The sequence below is a fragment of the Ambystoma mexicanum genome, chromosome 2p, assembly GCF_040938575.1.
Source record: "Ambystoma mexicanum isolate Mex_15411 chromosome 2p, UKY_AmexF1_1, whole genome shotgun sequence".
NCBI lineage: Eukaryota > Metazoa > Chordata > Amphibia > Caudata > Ambystomatidae > Ambystoma > Ambystoma mexicanum.
The window spans coordinates 316,601,537-316,619,145 of NC_090923.1; the positions used below are offsets into that span (position 1 = coordinate 316,601,537).

The window sequence follows — 17,609 nt, forward strand, 5'->3', positions numbered from 1 at the left end:
CCAGACCCCTCACTCTACACCGGGCTCACTCCAACTGACAAACAGAATCTCCAGGGGAATTCATACTACAACATTTCAAAGGGAAGGGTTCCAGTAGGCACACTGTCTCACATGCATTCATGCAGGAGAGAATAAAGGGAGACCACAAGACATAACAGATCACACCACAAAAACAAGGTTCTCTAGAGATCTCAGCTCCTAAGCATGTGTCACCCGGTTTTATTTCCAGTTTGATGTCACAAATCTAGGTTCCCTCCTGGACACCTATCAGACATTTACATTGGTCAGTTTGGGTAGATTCTATATAAAGATGGTATAGGTTTGTTTTGTGATTGGTTAGCTATGACCAGTGACTCCCCCTAGGACCTCCTCTATTAGCACCCGTCCACAATGTCGCAGGGCCGCCGAAAGACCATTGGCCCTTGCAACAAAGTATCTTCCCATGTAAAAGGTGAATTTAGATTGGGCAAATGGGTCCTCCCAGCCATGGGATCCTAGACAGTTCTCAGAATGAATGTACCTCTTCAAGGTAATGAGAAAGAACATGAAGGTGCAACATGTTCCCTAATGTTGCTATTGTCTGATCACCCAAGCCTGTGAGAATGCAGCTGGGTAACGAAACGTGGGCAACACTTGCATCTTCTTCTCTCCGGTTCTCTGGGTACAGCCTTCTCTGTCTGGGTCACGTGTCGAGACCACGAAATGAAGCCCTTTCATCTGTAATTATGAGGATTTTCGCCTGAATTTCTGCAGGTGGCTCACTATCTCGGTAGCTGGAATTGTCCTGCTTCCACATCGTCCTTGGTTGGGTGTACTGTTTCTGCTCGCCTCGAGCTGCGGCGATCGTGGTGGCTTAACTTTGTAGTCAGAAACGGTCTCTCCTTTTTTGTTCGTTTAAGAGGCCTATAACTTCTATAGTATTCCTTATGGCTTCTCCATGTTAGCAGCAGTTAAACATGTGCAAGCTAAATATATGAATTTGGTGAATCTTGCGGTTTCAGCTTTGATAAAAGATATGAATATAGAGATATGCATGTGTGTTCGTCTCCTGCCTAAGTGGATCATAAGCATGTGCTTCGTGCCTATATGCAATAAACTAGTGCAAGTTTGTGTAGCTTCATGAATGGATGAATATGTACTTCATCTATAAGCGCGGCTACATCATGATGTCAGTGAAGACATCATTGGTTTCTGATTTCCCAGTCAGTCGACCTGATCGATTGATGTCAATTCCATGCCATCAAATTATCAATTGGGTATGGTCTGAATGGTTGTTTAAGAGAATATCGCTTTTCACACCTGCGATACATCGATGATTGGATGATTGCAGTGATGGGCCTAAGAGAGAGGTACATCTATTGTTTCTCTGTCTTTGTGTCGAGAGTCGTGCAGGGGGCATGAGGGTCAGATTTGGCCCCTTGTCTACACAAGAAAGAGCAATATACTCCAACACTTAGTATAGACATTCTACAAAAGAGCATGTCATTTAAATAGGAGGTAGAACGGATGTTGAAATTAAACATTTGTGGAGTGCTTCTGGTGCTTATGAGGATGAAATCAACGTTAATCAGAAGACAGCATCTCTGTTGTTAAAACTACATTTTCTTTGTCTATACTATGCAACAGCGTGAAACTTTGGGCAAGGTGTTTCCTATTACCTGCCTTGGGAAATACATTTTCTAGGACAACTCCGCCCTTATATCTTTACATTCATCAAACCATTCAGAGCACAAAGAAAACCACAAATACATAGGCTGATTGTACATATACTTTTCCCCTAAGCCAACAGTTTCAATTTACCTGTAATCTTTCCAACAGTTTCAATTTACCTGTAATCTTTCATCTCCTATACGCAACTGGTACAATAATGTAGGAGAATCTGGGTGACGTACTTGAAATTCATGGTCTTTTAGTCCAGAGATATCCTGTTATGCAAGTGTCAAATGATTAGTGGTTTCTCGGAAATAATCAATAAGGCTTTGCACATTTAACTTCAGATGTACAGTCCCTGGTCCAACCTGACTCAATCAATGTAAAATAAAATATGCCTAAAATCAAACAAGATCATGACTAATGACACAATAATTGGCAAAGCCTGTAGCTTTAGTGTTTGTTTATTGCATTGTTAATCTACCAGCATTAAGGCTGTAAATAAAGAAATTCTCAGTAAAGTCCAAGCCTATTTATAATGTAATAGAAAACATGTCAAGCAACTTTTAAGTTATGTTAAGCTTTGTGTGTGATGTTGCCATTGCTTCACACAAGCAAAGTACAAATCTTGTGTTTTATTAAAATGATCATTTCCCCAAAACACACATTTTAAAACAACTGATGTCATGCTTTAGTCACCCTTATATCCAGCTGAAGATACATTTGTTTACAATTCACTAGGAAGACGCAGCTGGGCAGATAGCTCAAGCACAACATGATAATGGTGGGGACGGGTCATGCAATGCAACATGGATTTAATGACCAGGCAGGGCAGACGCAGCCCTTCACTCCCATAGTCTCTCATCACATTGATAATTTGAGTGCCACAATTTGGTAATTTTGCCACTGATTATTACAGCATTTAGAAGATGGAGAAATCAACCAATGTATTAATAAAATGTACAACTTCATAAATACATCACTACTGGAAGTGGAAATTAAAGTAGTGATGAATTAATGTATTGTATTGCTAGATGTGGGATAAATGGACCGAAGGCCTAGCAGTATCTCTCAGGTTAGGCTCTATAAAGGCAAGGGGTTTGGAGGGCGGTAAGGTCAGCAAGGTGGGAATCAGTTGGGTGCAAGATACAGCTTGACTTGCAAACCAAAGAATAAAGGATGCCTCGGTTTACCATCATTCGAAATTAATGTGTGAGCCGGTTTCTCAGACATCAGTCTGGTCCAATAAACTGCCAAACACTCAGATCCACCCAAGAAGCATGTGTATTGGGCTTGTCTGGGGCAAAGGACCATGCTAAACCAGTTTAAAACACTTTAGCAGTGTTAGTGCTGGGCTCAGAGTGATCCCATGTGAGCACAACTGCCAGTTTTGGCAAACCGCCTTGTCCAGGCAGACACAAGGGATGGCCCAAAATAAAATGTCCGAAAGCATTGCCTAAAAAATGCTAGTACTCTCAACAGCTACCATACTGCTACAATGGGTTACTAATGCTATAGCAATTACTGTACCCCTAGTGAAGATACAAATAAATTGCTACTAGACTATTCCCCAACATGTTTGTAGGATGATCACCGTGGGACCAAAATAGGGTGCTTAAAAAGTACCCATGTGATAGGAGCCATACCTGCTACCTTAAGACAGCACATGAAAAGGGTTGCAACGACAGTGGGCATTCAGTAGAAGTCACTCTTGAGGAAAACCAGCAAGAAAAAAAAGCAAAAACTTTAGGGATCCCATAAAGGGGAACCAGAGAAACACAAAAATGCAATTCGGTCCCAACATTAGCCAATCCTGAATAAACCGCTCAGAAACACCTGTGCTACAAGTCAAGAGGAGTGAACATTTATAGTATTTCCTACCTTGAACAGGAGAAAGACTGACAACAAAGGTAGTGGTTCACAGGGACAGGGCTTCAGCAAACAGAGGAGCCTATTGTATTGGCGCTAAAAATAGAGGTGCACGATAGTAAAATATATAAAAAGAAATACAGGCTGCCACCAGCCTACCAGGGATACGCTAACAAAAGTTTTAGTAATACACTTAACACAAAACGAAATGTGGAGCCTGCCCCACCCTAACACCCAGACCAGAGTCAGTGTGGAGGCAGGTACCCTCACAGCCCCTCCTTACCTGATGAAACTCCAGGGCAGCTGAGCAGGGAAGCCGGAACCATAGAGAACATATGGAGGCAGAGGGTGACAGCAGAAGATACGGCCCGCAGGACCTCTGCAAGCCACACTATAACCATGGAGGCAGCCATCCAACCGAAGGCAAGGAGTGCCACAACATCGGCCTACAAGAGCCCAGCAGGACACTGAAAAACAGCAGGATGCCAAAAGCGCCACAATACTGGCACGGCATCCTGAAGTTGTACATGGCTCCAGTAGACACTGTCTGCTGGAGCAACGAAAGGGGATAAACCACTAAAACGCAAGGGATGCTTTTTAAGAAAGAAGGGCCTCCTGGAAGACCAAACATCCACTAGCCCACCAGGGAGGTATGTAATAAAAAGCTTACCAGGAAGCTTGGGAAAATACCTGGTCCACATGGACCATTGCGAGTCCATAGCAGGAACACAGCCACCAGCATGGAGGGAAGGGGTGGGGATTACAGGTCCTTTTAAGCCTCTGAATCCCTTCCCATGATCCCACCCCACCCCTCTCACCCAGGAAGCTAAGTCATTGGATAAGGTAAGTGGGCAATCCTGTGAGGGGGTGGGGCATTTAAGAAGGTGTATGTGAGTGTGCAGTATGGGTTAGTAGGGTGAGGACAGGAGGTGATGAAGGAGGCGTCCGAACGGCCAGATGAGGTGAGAGCGAAAGGTGCACACATGCTATTAATAAGGAGGGGGTCTGTGGAGTGTTTGAGAGAGGAGAGTGTGAGCAGTACAGATAAGAGTAGGAGAAGTGTAGTAGTAGTGGCAGTGTGTTAGGACAGTTTTTCTCACGTCCAACTAAAGGCTTAGTAAAAACATACAACAGACAGTTCAAAACTCCACTGTTAGTATAAGGCTGTACCATCCGAGTAGATGACAGCACAGACAGAGCAGCCAGACTTATCATAGGAGGGAGAGGACTGTAGGAAGGTACAAACAACGTGTAGTATACAAAAGATTCAACAGAAACACTTACAAAAGGTATTATAAAAAATAACGGTTTATTAGAAATACGAGTTAGGCCAAGATAAATATTGGGGTTAAGTACTTGGTCGTAGAGTTATAAACACAATATAAAAAAACAACACAATGCTTTAAAGTACACAGACCAAAGCATAAACCTTGTTCAGAAAACTAACAGTATTTCTAGACAAGCCAGACCCTATCAAACACATTTAATATAGGACACACCTACTCATGGGTAGTAAAACCATAATGTACTTTCTGATTACTTTCAGTAATACAAGGGTAGTAGACCCTAGCAGTTGTGCAGTGACACGCATTTAGGAAATCACATAGTAAACCAACCTGCAAGTATACTTTTCTGAATAGTGGAACACTATACTAGCTTGGTGTTGGGGTTGTACAAGCAATGTGTTGACATTAGACGTCATGCGCAGTTAAGTGTGACGTCACTACGTAAATACAGCGTTTTCCCACGAATCTATAGCGGTATGGCATTGAGCCTCACCAAGACGCAGAGCATATGGGATGGAACCCTTTAATGTTCGGCTATGAAAGAAGGTAAAAGATTTTGAGGGAAGGGACTCTGTACATATGCCTACTATTATTCACGTAATTTTAAATATCTTAAACTCTAAAGGGGAAGGAACGTTATCCAACATGCTACAACGGGCAATGGGTTTTACTTTGGAAGGAGGGCCCATGGCGAACATGCAAAACTGGGCACCTAAGCCATAAATGCCAATTAGATGGCACACTTTTGTAATGATTAGCTGACAATGATACCTCTGCGGAATTAAATGAATAAAACATATCATTGCATCTATAGGTGACAGAAGCCACTGGCAGCTGGGATTTTCGTTTTTGGCTATTGTGAGCCGCACAATATTTTTTGGCATAAAGAAAGAAGCGTTATCCAACAGATTGCTTTTTCGAATATATACTGGTTTCTGGTAGGTTACCATTTAATATGAATCCTTTTTAGGCCAATCCTAATAAAAACACATTGAAATTTAACATTAGATTTTTTTATTTGCAGCCAACCACTGTCTAATTGGAAGACTTAACTGATATGTAGTAAATTTGACCGAGCTGACAAGCTGAGTCCAAACCAACTAGTATTTTTTGGCCAATCCACAAAGCTTTATTTAACCAAACAGAATAATTTACTTGGTAAATTCAAATAGCCAATCATTAGCAGGACTACAGTTGTGAAAGCGAGATATATTTAACTAAGAATTAGAGTATAATGATCATTAAATAAAGATTACCAATTACTATATCTAATACTAAATGGAATTGCTAAACAAACATGTAACCATATAGGTAGTAAGATACCTGTGTCTTTGGTTTAAAATTATTTTTAGCATCAAAAGTATCATTTTGAGACAGCCAATTTCTGATAAAGGTGTAGAACCATTTTTTATGTTGTCCTTTTTCCACTTTTTCTTATTTCTCTACCACTACCCTCAACTTACCTCTTCATCCTGATATGGTGATGTGACACTATAGGGTATGATTTTTATCTCTTAAATATTTGGCCAACCAATTTCTGTTAATGCACATGTAGCATTTAGGATATTATTCTTTTATGGTATTTATGTTTGAAAAAGCAAATGTAATATCATTTCTACCATTTGATCATGTTATTTTGGAAACTAATATATATGGTCAACTATACAATACAGCCTTGAGAACAACCAGTGGTCGAAATACTTGTCGGCTGTTCACCATATTAAAGAACTTTTGAATACTGGAACTCTTTTGGAATAATTTCACGGCATTCAAAAGCCGTTATTTGGACTTTATAATTTTTTTGGTTTGAGCGCGGATCTCCAATAACCCCTCCTCCCCACCCCCCCCCCCCCAGTTTCTTTTTGACCGTTTACTAGTTACAGAACTTTGTGGGAGGGTCTGTGGGGAGGTTTCTGTCCGCAGCCAACAGTCTTTTCTCCTATATGTACCAGCAGGTCAGGGAAAACAAGACCCAGTTGGTGAACTTACTAGTTGTAACTGCTCACGCTCAGAGTCACAGTTACCAACCAACTCATTTACAAGTAAGTACACTTTTCAACACGTACACTTTTAAACACTGGTTCTCTTTTCTAGGCAACAGGCCCAATCCTTACAAAATATTTCCCTTATTCTTGGAGCATGAGTGTGCTCAGTGGCAGAAGGAGGGCGCAAAGTCTCTAGTATCCAACAGACAATTCAGGAAGTCACAGAAGTTGCAAAAGTCTGAGTTCCTAACGAAAACTGTTCAAACAGGTTGGTATTCCACTTGGAGAGGTTGAAAGGGTCTGTGTGAACTGGATGCGAGGACTCCCAATCACAAGAAACACCCAAAGCTACACAGGAATCACAAAGGCTTAAGGTAAGCAAATACCCCAGTCAACACGGTACCTCAGCACGGAAGAAGAGTTGCAGCAGGGGAGAATTCAGGGTCTGCAGCCAAAAACCCAGTCAATGGATTCCTTTAGTCATGAAGTCGTTAGACAGGACTTTTGGAGGGATTTTGCAGCAAGGATAAACTGGGAATGCTCCAGGCAAGAGTTTCTTTGTGACTGGATGCGGCTCTGTGGTTTTGACGCCCTTTTCAGAAGCAAGAAGAGGACTGACTGGTCAGAGTCTCGTCACTAACAAGCTCCAACACTTTGGTGAGGGGACTTTTCGGACTCGATTCACGTCTCTGGGAGGTCCAGCAGGATGCCACCAAAGTTTCAGCTCGATCGGGAGACCGTGCACCAATGGCTTCTGGTCCTAGCGTATTGCAGCCCCACAAGATTGCAGCACAACGTGGGATGGCTGAAAATGCATGTCTTCTTGAGTCCAGTGGCTCTCACCAGGCTCTGGGTTGGGATCACCCTTTTCAGAGTCTGCAGGCCTCTTGGAAGGAAGGGTAACAGCAGGCTATGGTTACACAGTCTCTCTGGTCGCCAGAAATAATCTCAGCCGTGATTTCCTGATTTTTCTCTTCGGATCCAGGCCCAGTGGTCGACTACTTCTTCAGCTTCCAGGATCAGACTTTTAGGCAGGAACCCGGCCAATCAAACAGACATGCAACATTCAAACTTGAGGGTGGATGGGGGGGTGGGAGGGTTTGCCAGTTCTTTCAGGACAGCCTACCTCCCAGTTTGAACTGAATTCTCACAGTTAGGCTGGAAGACTAAAGGGTGCAGAGTTTGACTCCTCCTTCGCATCCTGCTGCCTTCACAGACACTCTGGAGCCTGGGCGGGTTTGACCAAGGTCTTCCGCCGAAGATAAAAATCACTCAAAAGGAACTTCCCTGCAGGAGAGCAGAGGAAAGACCAAGAAGGGACAACAGGCACGAAAATGGCAAAAAAAGAAGACAGGGGCCCTTTTGGTAAAATGGGCACCCATGGGTGCCTTTACCGCAACTGTGAAAACAGCCTGCAGTAAAGGTGCACCGAATTTGTAAAAAGGTTCACTGCCACCAGCCATTTAAGGTAAGCTTGCCCCTGTAACAGAATTGTTACGGTGCTAGTGAGAAAGGGGATACACAATCTATCTCCCCAGCAGTCCACATAAGGTGGGATGTGCTGGTTTCACCTAACAAAACGTAGAGGGGATCGAAATATCCTTTCTACCCTTGAAACTGTAGTTCTCACAAGGTTAGCTAGAGAAAGTAAAAGGGGAGTCCAAAGGGCAACCGTGTAACGATAAAAAGGTGTATACCAAAAGTTGTCAAAGAGGACAACATTGAAAGGACACTATGGAGTCTTAAAAATGACACCCATGAAAAGAGAAAAAGGGTCTGTGAGTGAGGAATAAGGTTCCCACTCACTGAGGTAAAGGGAAAAATAATCTACCAGTACAGAAAAAAGTTCTGGGGTTCGCACAAGTGAGGTAGATTTAGCTCTAACGTTAAAATCTTACCCAACACAGATGGTAGGTGGGAGTAGGGGAGTGGCGACTGAGGGAATGGTAATTAGTAGTTCTAGAGGGTGTGAATGATAAGTTTAGAGGTAAAGGAAGCGATAGTGAGGGTTAAGTACAGAGTAGAAATAGTTGGAGCGGCAGAATAGTAAATGCGACAGTGAGTGGGAAAATAGGAGTAACTATCAATATAGAGTGAGAGACTACAATAGGGTAATAGCGAGTGGCAAAGAGGTAGACGAAGGGAAGAGGAGAAGGTAACAGCAGAGGTAACAGGAGGTAGCACAGTAGGAAGTGAAGGAGTTGAGAAGTAGGAGGAGAAGCCAGATTAAAGGATGGACATGGAAAGGCAGAGTGAGAGATTGGAGTGACATTAGTACGGTGGGAGGAGAGTATCTGGGGCCAAAGTGCAGGGAACGGTCAGGCGAGACTGTGTGCTAGATAAGCAGGTGGACCTGGGTGGAAGGAAGCAGCAACCCTAGAACGCTAAGTGGGGTTAGGAAAGGGAGAGTTAGAAGACCCCTAGGGAGTCAGGTAGCCAATGGCTTAGGAAAGCCACACTTACATTTAAAAAGAAAAAGAAACAGCAGGAGGTCACCTAGTGCTGGCTAACCACCCGTTACGGATGCCTGGTGCCAAATTCCCCAAGAACCCTTAGCCCTAAAACCTACCCATGAATGCCTAAAAACAACCACTTGGAACTTCTTCCAGTCTCGAGCGTGGTTATTTGTGGTGGGCCCCTCAGTCACATGGGGATACAGAATCCATCTGCACTAGTCTCCCTAGTGGAGGCATTAGTGCTGCACAATGGAAATGTAGGACAAAGTTCCCCTTGTACTAGTAACATTAGAGGCTGACCAGTACTTGTCCAGGGCATGACTTCCAGTGGCTAGAGGGGTGGAAAAAGCACATCCTTTCCCAAAAAGGATCAGGATAAACCAAAGGAGCCATGAGATATGCTGGTGGTTATAGAGGACGAAGTTAAAAAGCAACAAAAAGGAAGCGCTTTCCAATGAATGTGTAAAGTGGTATTAGTAAACATCTCGGATATTTTAAAGGATAATGGGTTATATATACAATGGATAGGAAGTTCTAGTTTGAATATCATATGAAGTTAAGTTTGCTGCAAACTATGTGCAAACTCCACTTTCGCCAGAGTTACATCCTACTGACAGTATGCCGCACAAGTATCTTCTGCACGATAAATCTGTTTTTCAATCTCTGCAAAATGTTTAGAAGTGGGGAGGAGGGATAGCTCAAGGGCAATGCATTTGTCATTGACGCAAGACAAGGCGGCGCAACACAGGTTTGAATCCCAATCCCATGCTTAGAAACCACTCGCTGCTATTATGCGTGTTATAAATTATCAATAAAATAAACAAACATTGAGAATTTTTTTCCACTTCCTCAAGCACCCTTGGTTTGGAGCACACATACACAACAAATGTGTGTTGTTGCAGAAGCAAAACTGTACATTTAAAGTACAGCATTTCCATCAGCTATGCTGATCTGTTGCTATAGCGATGAAATACAGGGGTCAATACCAAACAAAGATACCCCTTTATCACTATATCTTTTATTGTGGGACTTGTTCCCACAACTAGTTCCCATAACTGTCATGGCCCAAATCATATTCGTTTACACGCTTTCAACAGAATATGTGATTTCCTTTCCCTTTGCATTATCATCAACTTGTGTCTTTTCAGTTAGCAAAGGGATTATTGGCTTGAATAAAATGCAGCAACATAAAATCATCTAATTTGTATGTTTTACACACTATTTAGCTGGTTGGTCAGTGTTATGGCGATGTTTTATTTGTATGCCAAATCCCCACTACTTGTGAGGCCCTCCTGTTCATTATGTTTTCACTTTATTTTATGGAGTCATGCTTTCCTCCATATTTTCAAAAACAATAATTTATCTTTGCAGTATACATCACCTTTTTGTCAGTGTGGCTGGGAGCCCTTTGGGCTTTCCTTTTTATATTATTTTATTTTCCTTGCGAGAACTACTGTTCTCAAGGATAGAGGGGTGTCTGTTCAAATGTTCGAATCAAAAGAATCAAATGACCTTATGATAGACAGTAAAAGGACTGGAAAAAAAGGATCAATTTTTTTTTAATTTATTTATTTTATTATTTTTTTTTTTTAGTTTAGCATGTATAAAAAACTTTTATAAAAGGAAAACGGGGGTTTGGGGGAAACCCAAAATTCGATCCTTTTTTTCGGTCATTTTACTGTCGAAAAAAAGGCATTCAAGCCTTTTGTTTTCAAACATTTGACGTAAAACCGGATAGAGGGATACTTTGTATCCTCCTTATATTTTTGTTTGTGATATCAGCACACACCACCTTATGAGTGCTGAGGGGTTACATAGTATCCCCTTTCTCACTGTTCCTGTAACAAGCAAACCTGTAACATGCATGCTGATTGGCTGTGCTCCTGGATAAATGGCAAAAGACAAGTTGACCACTGGAACAGAAGAACAATACGAAGATTACCGGAGAAGCTTGCTGTTATGATAGAATTCCATTTCATGTGTAATTTTACCTCCAGTTGTGTACCTCTCAACTTTTGGCTGATGTTATACACCATAGTCTGACTTTGCCAGAGGAGCACAGCCTTCTGCACTCCCTTGGGCTTTTTCCGCTCACTTTGTTATGGGGAAACTGACATGCCCTTAAAGACAGTCAGTACTGAGACTTTGTTTCCCTTAGACCTTGTCAATGTTGCAGGTTCACAATGTACCTTCCAGTATAGTGCACTTGGGTCTTCCTGTCATTTCTAAAAGCCCCTAGATACTCTCGAAAGATATTTTGGGAGAAGTGCAGATGTGCCTTGGACAGGACTGGTGGCAGCTCATTTTTTCATGCATTTTTAACCCTTTCCTGCCAGGTAAACTGCATTTACCGCATGTGGTACGAATACGTGGTCTGGCTCCAAAATGGTCATGCCACAAGGTTCTTTGTCCTGTCCTTTGGGCATTTTGCCCCTTCACCTTCCACAGGTAGAGCCGCCACGGGTCAGTCCTTATTGGGGCATGCCTTCTTCCAGGAAATGTCAAGCTTTCGCAGGCTTCTGCATGCCTTGTGTGTGTGCTTCCCGGATGTGGGCAGGTCTGCCTGGTTCCAATACACATCCTGGGTGCCAGAGAGTCTGGTGTGCTGTGAATGCCTGGTACCACCGTGGTCCATGATTGGTCCACATATGGTATGCCTGTATGTGAGCAGATCTCCCATTGGGTCATCTTCGTCTTGGCGCAAAGGATATTTTGGATAAGAGAAGGCTCCAAACACATTCCATGTTGATCTCTGGAGTTCTCACTGAACGAAGGATAGGATCCAAGTATCCTGAAACTAAGAAGCCGAGTCGACGAACCGCTGGCGACTTGCTGGAAGGTTTGGCACCTTGAGCCCGCTGTCGTCCTGCCGGACCCCTTTGCATCTGATCGAACTAGAAGGTCTGCGAAGATGCTTCGACCCATGGGAATAGTGGGACCAACCTTTCTCGGCACCTTCATCAAACCCTCCAAGTAAAATGTCCCTGGGCCAACCAGTGGGCTGACCAGCTTGCGCAGAATCTTGCTCTGTCACAGCTGCTGTTTCGAGGAGGCGCTCGGAACTTGGTACATCGCAAGCTCTGTGTTCGCGGCACTGTCACACTGATATTCGTACACTTGGCGTTCCCAGGTCTGGAGTAAAGAGAGCACAAGAACCGGAGTACACACGGTTACCGTGATGCCCAGCCATGGTGATGAACTTTGCAAGTGCATTGCAGCTGTGCCCCTCTGTGCTCAGAAGCCTGCTACAGTGAAACTGGCCTGATCTATCCACCAGGAGCAGAGAAATTGCCACTGTCCCGTTTGGGAATCAACACTGTAACTTTGTCGCTGAAAGCCGCAGAGCTGTGAGATTGCCGTATTTGATCCTGTAACCGAATTGGACTTGACTGCTGAAATTTGGTCCGGAGTGCCCGAGGGATGTGTGATTAATTGCAACCATTACCAGTGGCCCCTAGTGCATCCATCAATTTTTACATACGAGTGTCCCCTGGGGGCCCCTATCCGTTCCTCTGCTAGCCTGAACTAGCAAACTATTCCCAACTCTTGGAACCTGATCTGCCCTCACGGGGAGACTCTCTGCGAATAGTGGGAACCTATTCTGCATCACTTCACCCACCTTCCTGAGCTGCTACAGACCCTACAAGAGACCCTGTTTCGCCCATCTGCACTACTGTGTGCACCAGCATTGCAAGTACATTTGAGCAATAGGCTCCCCTCTTTTGAGGGACTAGACTGCCTTTCAGTTAGGATTGTGATTACTGCAGAACTGCCTGAAGACTCTCTGCATTTCCTGCGTCCTTCCCTTTTCTAGGTTGAGGACCCATTTCATGCATTAACACTTTAGGCCTCTTGGTTTTTTGTATATGTATTTTAGTAGGATTGTGTTGGTTTAAAAGTGTTACTGGTAATAACGATTGTGTTGAAACGCAAAAGCCTTGAATACATGTATTTGTATACACACACACACACCTGACTGGTAGTGATTTGTAAGTGTCCTTTACTCTGTGTGTTCACTGAGGTCTTTCAGTCACCCTCACCTCTCCTGAGACAGTCTTGACCTCCGTCAATGCTACCTTGATTGGTCTGGCTTGTCCAGAAGGTTACTCTGTTCCAAGAAACTAGGCTGGCATTCAGAATCTCTGCCCACTAGGTCAGAAATCCATCTTAACACCTGCAGCACCTTCAAGCAACTGGTGAAGCCTGCTGAAGTGACCGCTTCTGTCCTGACCCTGTTTTTTCACATCGACAGGGAAGCTCCATAGAGGACGACTTTCTCCCTTGGACTGGTGGGTGTTAGGCTTGATTTTCATATTTATGCTATATCTCCCTCACCTGTGTGATCCCAGGACTTTTTTTGCTGGACTTGTGGATCATTTTTCAATGTTCCTGGCCTTTATCTTTACTCACCCTTTTTTACTCTTTCCATGGAAGTCATTTCTGTGACTCTCCAAACTTTATTTGGGGAATCATACTTTCCTATAACTTTTTGACCACCTACATTTTATTATTGCAGCACCCAACACTTTCTGTGCAGTGTTGCTGGGAATCTTCCCTTTTTATTTTCTCTTGGAATCCTTGAGTAAACTACTGTTCCCAAGGGTAGAAGAATGTTTCATCCTTTCTACAATCGCCATTGTGCGAGCAGCACATGCCACCTTATGCGGAGTGCTAGGGGTTACCTAGTATCCCCTTCCTCGCTGGATCTGTAACAATAATGTTACAGCAATTTACTTACCTTGCAGAACACATGTTTTCAAGGGTAGAGAGGATATCTTTATCCTCTCTACATTTTATATTGTGAGATCCGCACATCCCACCTTATGTGGAGTGCTGAGGGGATCCTCTGTATCCCCTTTCTCACTGCTCCTGTAACATTTATGTTACTCTGCAGGAAAGTCAGAGTTTGAGGCTTTCTTGTCACACACTTTAGAAGTTAGTGTTCAGGGCCTTCGGAGAAAGCTCCCTAGATGCGTTCCAGGGTTAGGCCTGGGTAAATAGTATGGGTAAACGCCCATCTACACAAATTGCCCCCCTAGCCACACAGGAGTGACACTTACTTACTTCAGGTAAGTATTTAACACAAGCCACACAGTACCTCAACAGTGAATAAGAGGTTGCAGACAGATACCTTCACAATGCAGCAGCACAGAACCCTGTCTGGTGAGGGGACTTCAAGGAGTGGAATCTTGCTTCTGGAGGTCCAGCAGAAGTCCACTGAAGTTTCAGCGAGATTTGTTCAAGGGAAGACATTGCACAGCACTCAGCCTCAATGTCCTAGAGTATAGGCGGTTTGCAGCCCAGGAAGGTCACAGCTCGTCGTGGGATGGCTCGAAATGCAGGACTGGTCCCACCGGTCTAAGGGTCGGAGTCGTCTTCGGGAATACTCTGGCGCATGGAAGAAGGGGTCAGCACAGGCAATGGTTACAAAGTAGGCATCTCTGATCACTGGAATCAGCTATAGCTGACTTCTCTTCTTCCTCAACGGATTCACCTCCAGTGGTCAGACATCTGCAGCTTCCAGATCCAGGCCATTTATCCAGGAACCCAGCAAATTAGCACACATGCTACATTCAAACTTTGGACGGCAGAAGAAGGACCAAGAAAGGACAAGAACACTAAATATGGTGATAAAAGAATACAGCCACCATTCTAGATGGGTTGAAATGGAGATTGGATGTTTAGGATACTCCTTTAATGGTTACTAGATGGATGTTAAGAGGATCCTAAACAGCTCCACTGATTTAATGGTTTAAATGCTGGGGGAGAACACCCAGTGTTGAGGGGGTAATATAAGAAAAAGAGCAGAAGTAGGAGGCAGCGACGGGCGCTTTGGGACAAAGAGGTTGTTGAGCATACAAGAGCAGACAGCACGAGTGAGAGAGTGGAGGGAGATGCAGTCTGCTAGGGAGTGGGGAACTAGGCCATGGATATATTTAAAGAGAAGTAGAAAAGAAGTGATTAAGCATAGAGTTCCTATAGTGTGATATGCAGACATGCCAGAAGGCGTAGGTGTTTTGGCAGAGTGGTGGGCACAGAGGGGGGTGGGGGGTGGTGTCATTCTGAAATGTACAAGGCTGATCCTGAAGTGATTTAGTTTATGTTTGCTGCCAAAGAGAGCATTAAGAAAGGCTGCAAGCCTTTGGAGATGGAGTTAGTTGGTTTGGAGAAAAGGCACAAGGGAAAGACATTGGATTTGGCAATGGAACCCGGGAGGAAGAGGACTTACATCTTAGAGGAGTTTAAAATGAGCAGCATACTGCCATGTGATGATGGCTGGTAGAGGCAGATGGTAATGCATTCCGAGATGTCAGATCATCTTCTCTGCCAGACCTCCTCTCCTGAGTGTCATCGGCAAAGAAAAACCAAAGGACGAAATGAGTTTGCCCATGGAGTTGTTTAGAGTGAAGATAAGTGGGCCTACGATTGATCCTTGTTTGATGTTGTTAGGGAGATTTTTGAACAACCTCTTGGGGAGGTAACCGAATAACCTAATTGTAAAACAGTGTGTCACCCAAAAAGGTAGCTGTAAAATGGTAGCTGTAACATTTTTGTTATACAAATAAACATAACATATTTTTAGGTTCCTCTACTCATGCCCGGCTTATTAACAGGAGTCCCATCTCGGCAGGAGATTGCAGGTACAAATGGAATTTTTCACACTTTACAGAACAATTAGAACAGTTTTTTTTAAAAAATATATTTATTGATTTTTCAAGACAAACTATACAACCAGCATCATCAACATAGCAATCAGTTATATATCCACAATAACTTCCCATTCCCTCCTCCCCCATGCGAACCCGGACCGGGGTTGCGCGGTCTGCCATTGGTGTTAGGGTGAGCCTGGGCTGTCCAGGTCCTCGCCTGAGGTGCTGACCTCTTTAGGACTGAACAGGGCTGTCGTGAGGGCTATCCATTGCAAGAGGTCTTCCGAGTCACCTATTTTCTGCTGTCGCTGCGCCAGCTCCCAGGCCCCGGTTTCGGCCACAGACCACCTACGGAAGTCTTCCCACCATGTCACAAGTCTAGGGGCCCTGGGGCACTTCCAGGCCATTGCGATGCGCCTTTTTGCGAGGATGTACATCAAATCCTTGAGCCTATTGAGGGGTTTGTTTTTTTTGCCTCGCGGATATGAGCCCAATAGACATGCCTTAGGGGATTGCACGTCTAGCGTTATGTCCTCCTCCGCTATCCTGGTCTGAATTTGCGACCAGAAGGTTTGTATATCCGGGCAGGCCCAAAACATGTGGGTCAGTGAAGCCGCAGGTTCTTGGCACTTGGGGCACGGCACTACGCAGGCGCCATTGAATCTCGAGATGACAGCTGGGGTAAGGTAGGCCCTGTGGATGATGTAAAATTGGATAAGCTGGAATCGGGCATTCCTGGAGACTTTTTTATGGTAGTGTGTTATTGTTTCCCACTCCGTGTCTCCGAATTGCGTGTTTAGCTCGGCTTCCCATTTACCCTTGCATGTGAGTTCGTTATGTGTGGTGTTATCAATTAGGATCTCATAAAGCCTAGAGGTTTCGTGTCCCCCCTCTGCAACGCCCACCAAGTTCTCAATGGTCTCGTGTCCGGCGCATTGGGATTCTGCTTCCGGCCATCGCTTCCTAAGCTTATCCAGCACCGCCCCGTGCAAAAGGAACTGACCCAGTGGGACCCCAGTCAACTCGTGCAGTTCGGGGAATGTGTGAGTGCCCTGGTCGTCTATCAGATCGCCCAGGGTGGCAACACCGGAGGGTTCCCACATGTTCCGGATCGCCTTCCGGTCCTCCGGTCTAGTGGACATGATGGCGGCTATAGGGATTTGTGGGGAGTAAGGGTCGGTCAGCCTGACCGATTTGCAGGCCCGACTCCAGATCTGAGTGCCTAGGCGGATGAGGTGTGCATCCAGCGTTTTAGGTATTGGTCTGATCCAGAGGAGGTCCCTAAGCAACCAGGGTGCGTCTGGGGGCTGCAATAGGCGTGTGTCCGTCGTGGCATCATCGGCCATCCACTGGATAACAATTAGGACAGTTATCAAAATGACATTATCGATGCAGATATTTAAATGAATAAGCCACCAACTCCCCAACTTCCGTCTTCATAACATTTTCTGGGGAGCTAGAAATGCATTTTGGATTGTGGCAGAGTTTACAAAAGTTGGATTTTGATATAAATTGAATCAACATCACGGGTTCATGCTTTAAAATGATACTCATCTCACTCATATAAGTATCACGGTTCACAGCTTAATGGGTCAAACGTAATTCTTAATGTAAAAGTATGTTCACATATTTACATAGATATTATTCCAGCCATCAACAGCATACTCAGTATAAGTTCTTGTTGGAGGTTTCACTTCTCTTGAAAAATATGCT

The 17,609-nt window shown here is 44.2% G+C and overlaps 1 protein-coding gene across 3 annotated transcripts in view; it reads right to left on the reverse strand.

The window, feature by feature from the left end:
• ACTR8 (actin related protein 8) overlaps nt 1–17,609 on the reverse strand; it is a 520,692-nt gene that overhangs the window by 207,796 nt on the left and 295,287 nt on the right. For all 3 annotated transcript variants that reach the window (XM_069643635.1, XM_069643636.1, XM_069643634.1), the window contains one exon: nt 1,830–1,925. In XM_069643635.1, the coding sequence (XP_069499736.1) occupies nt 1,830–1,925 (96 nt within the window). The remainder of the gene's footprint in view (nt 1–1,829; nt 1,926–17,609) is intronic.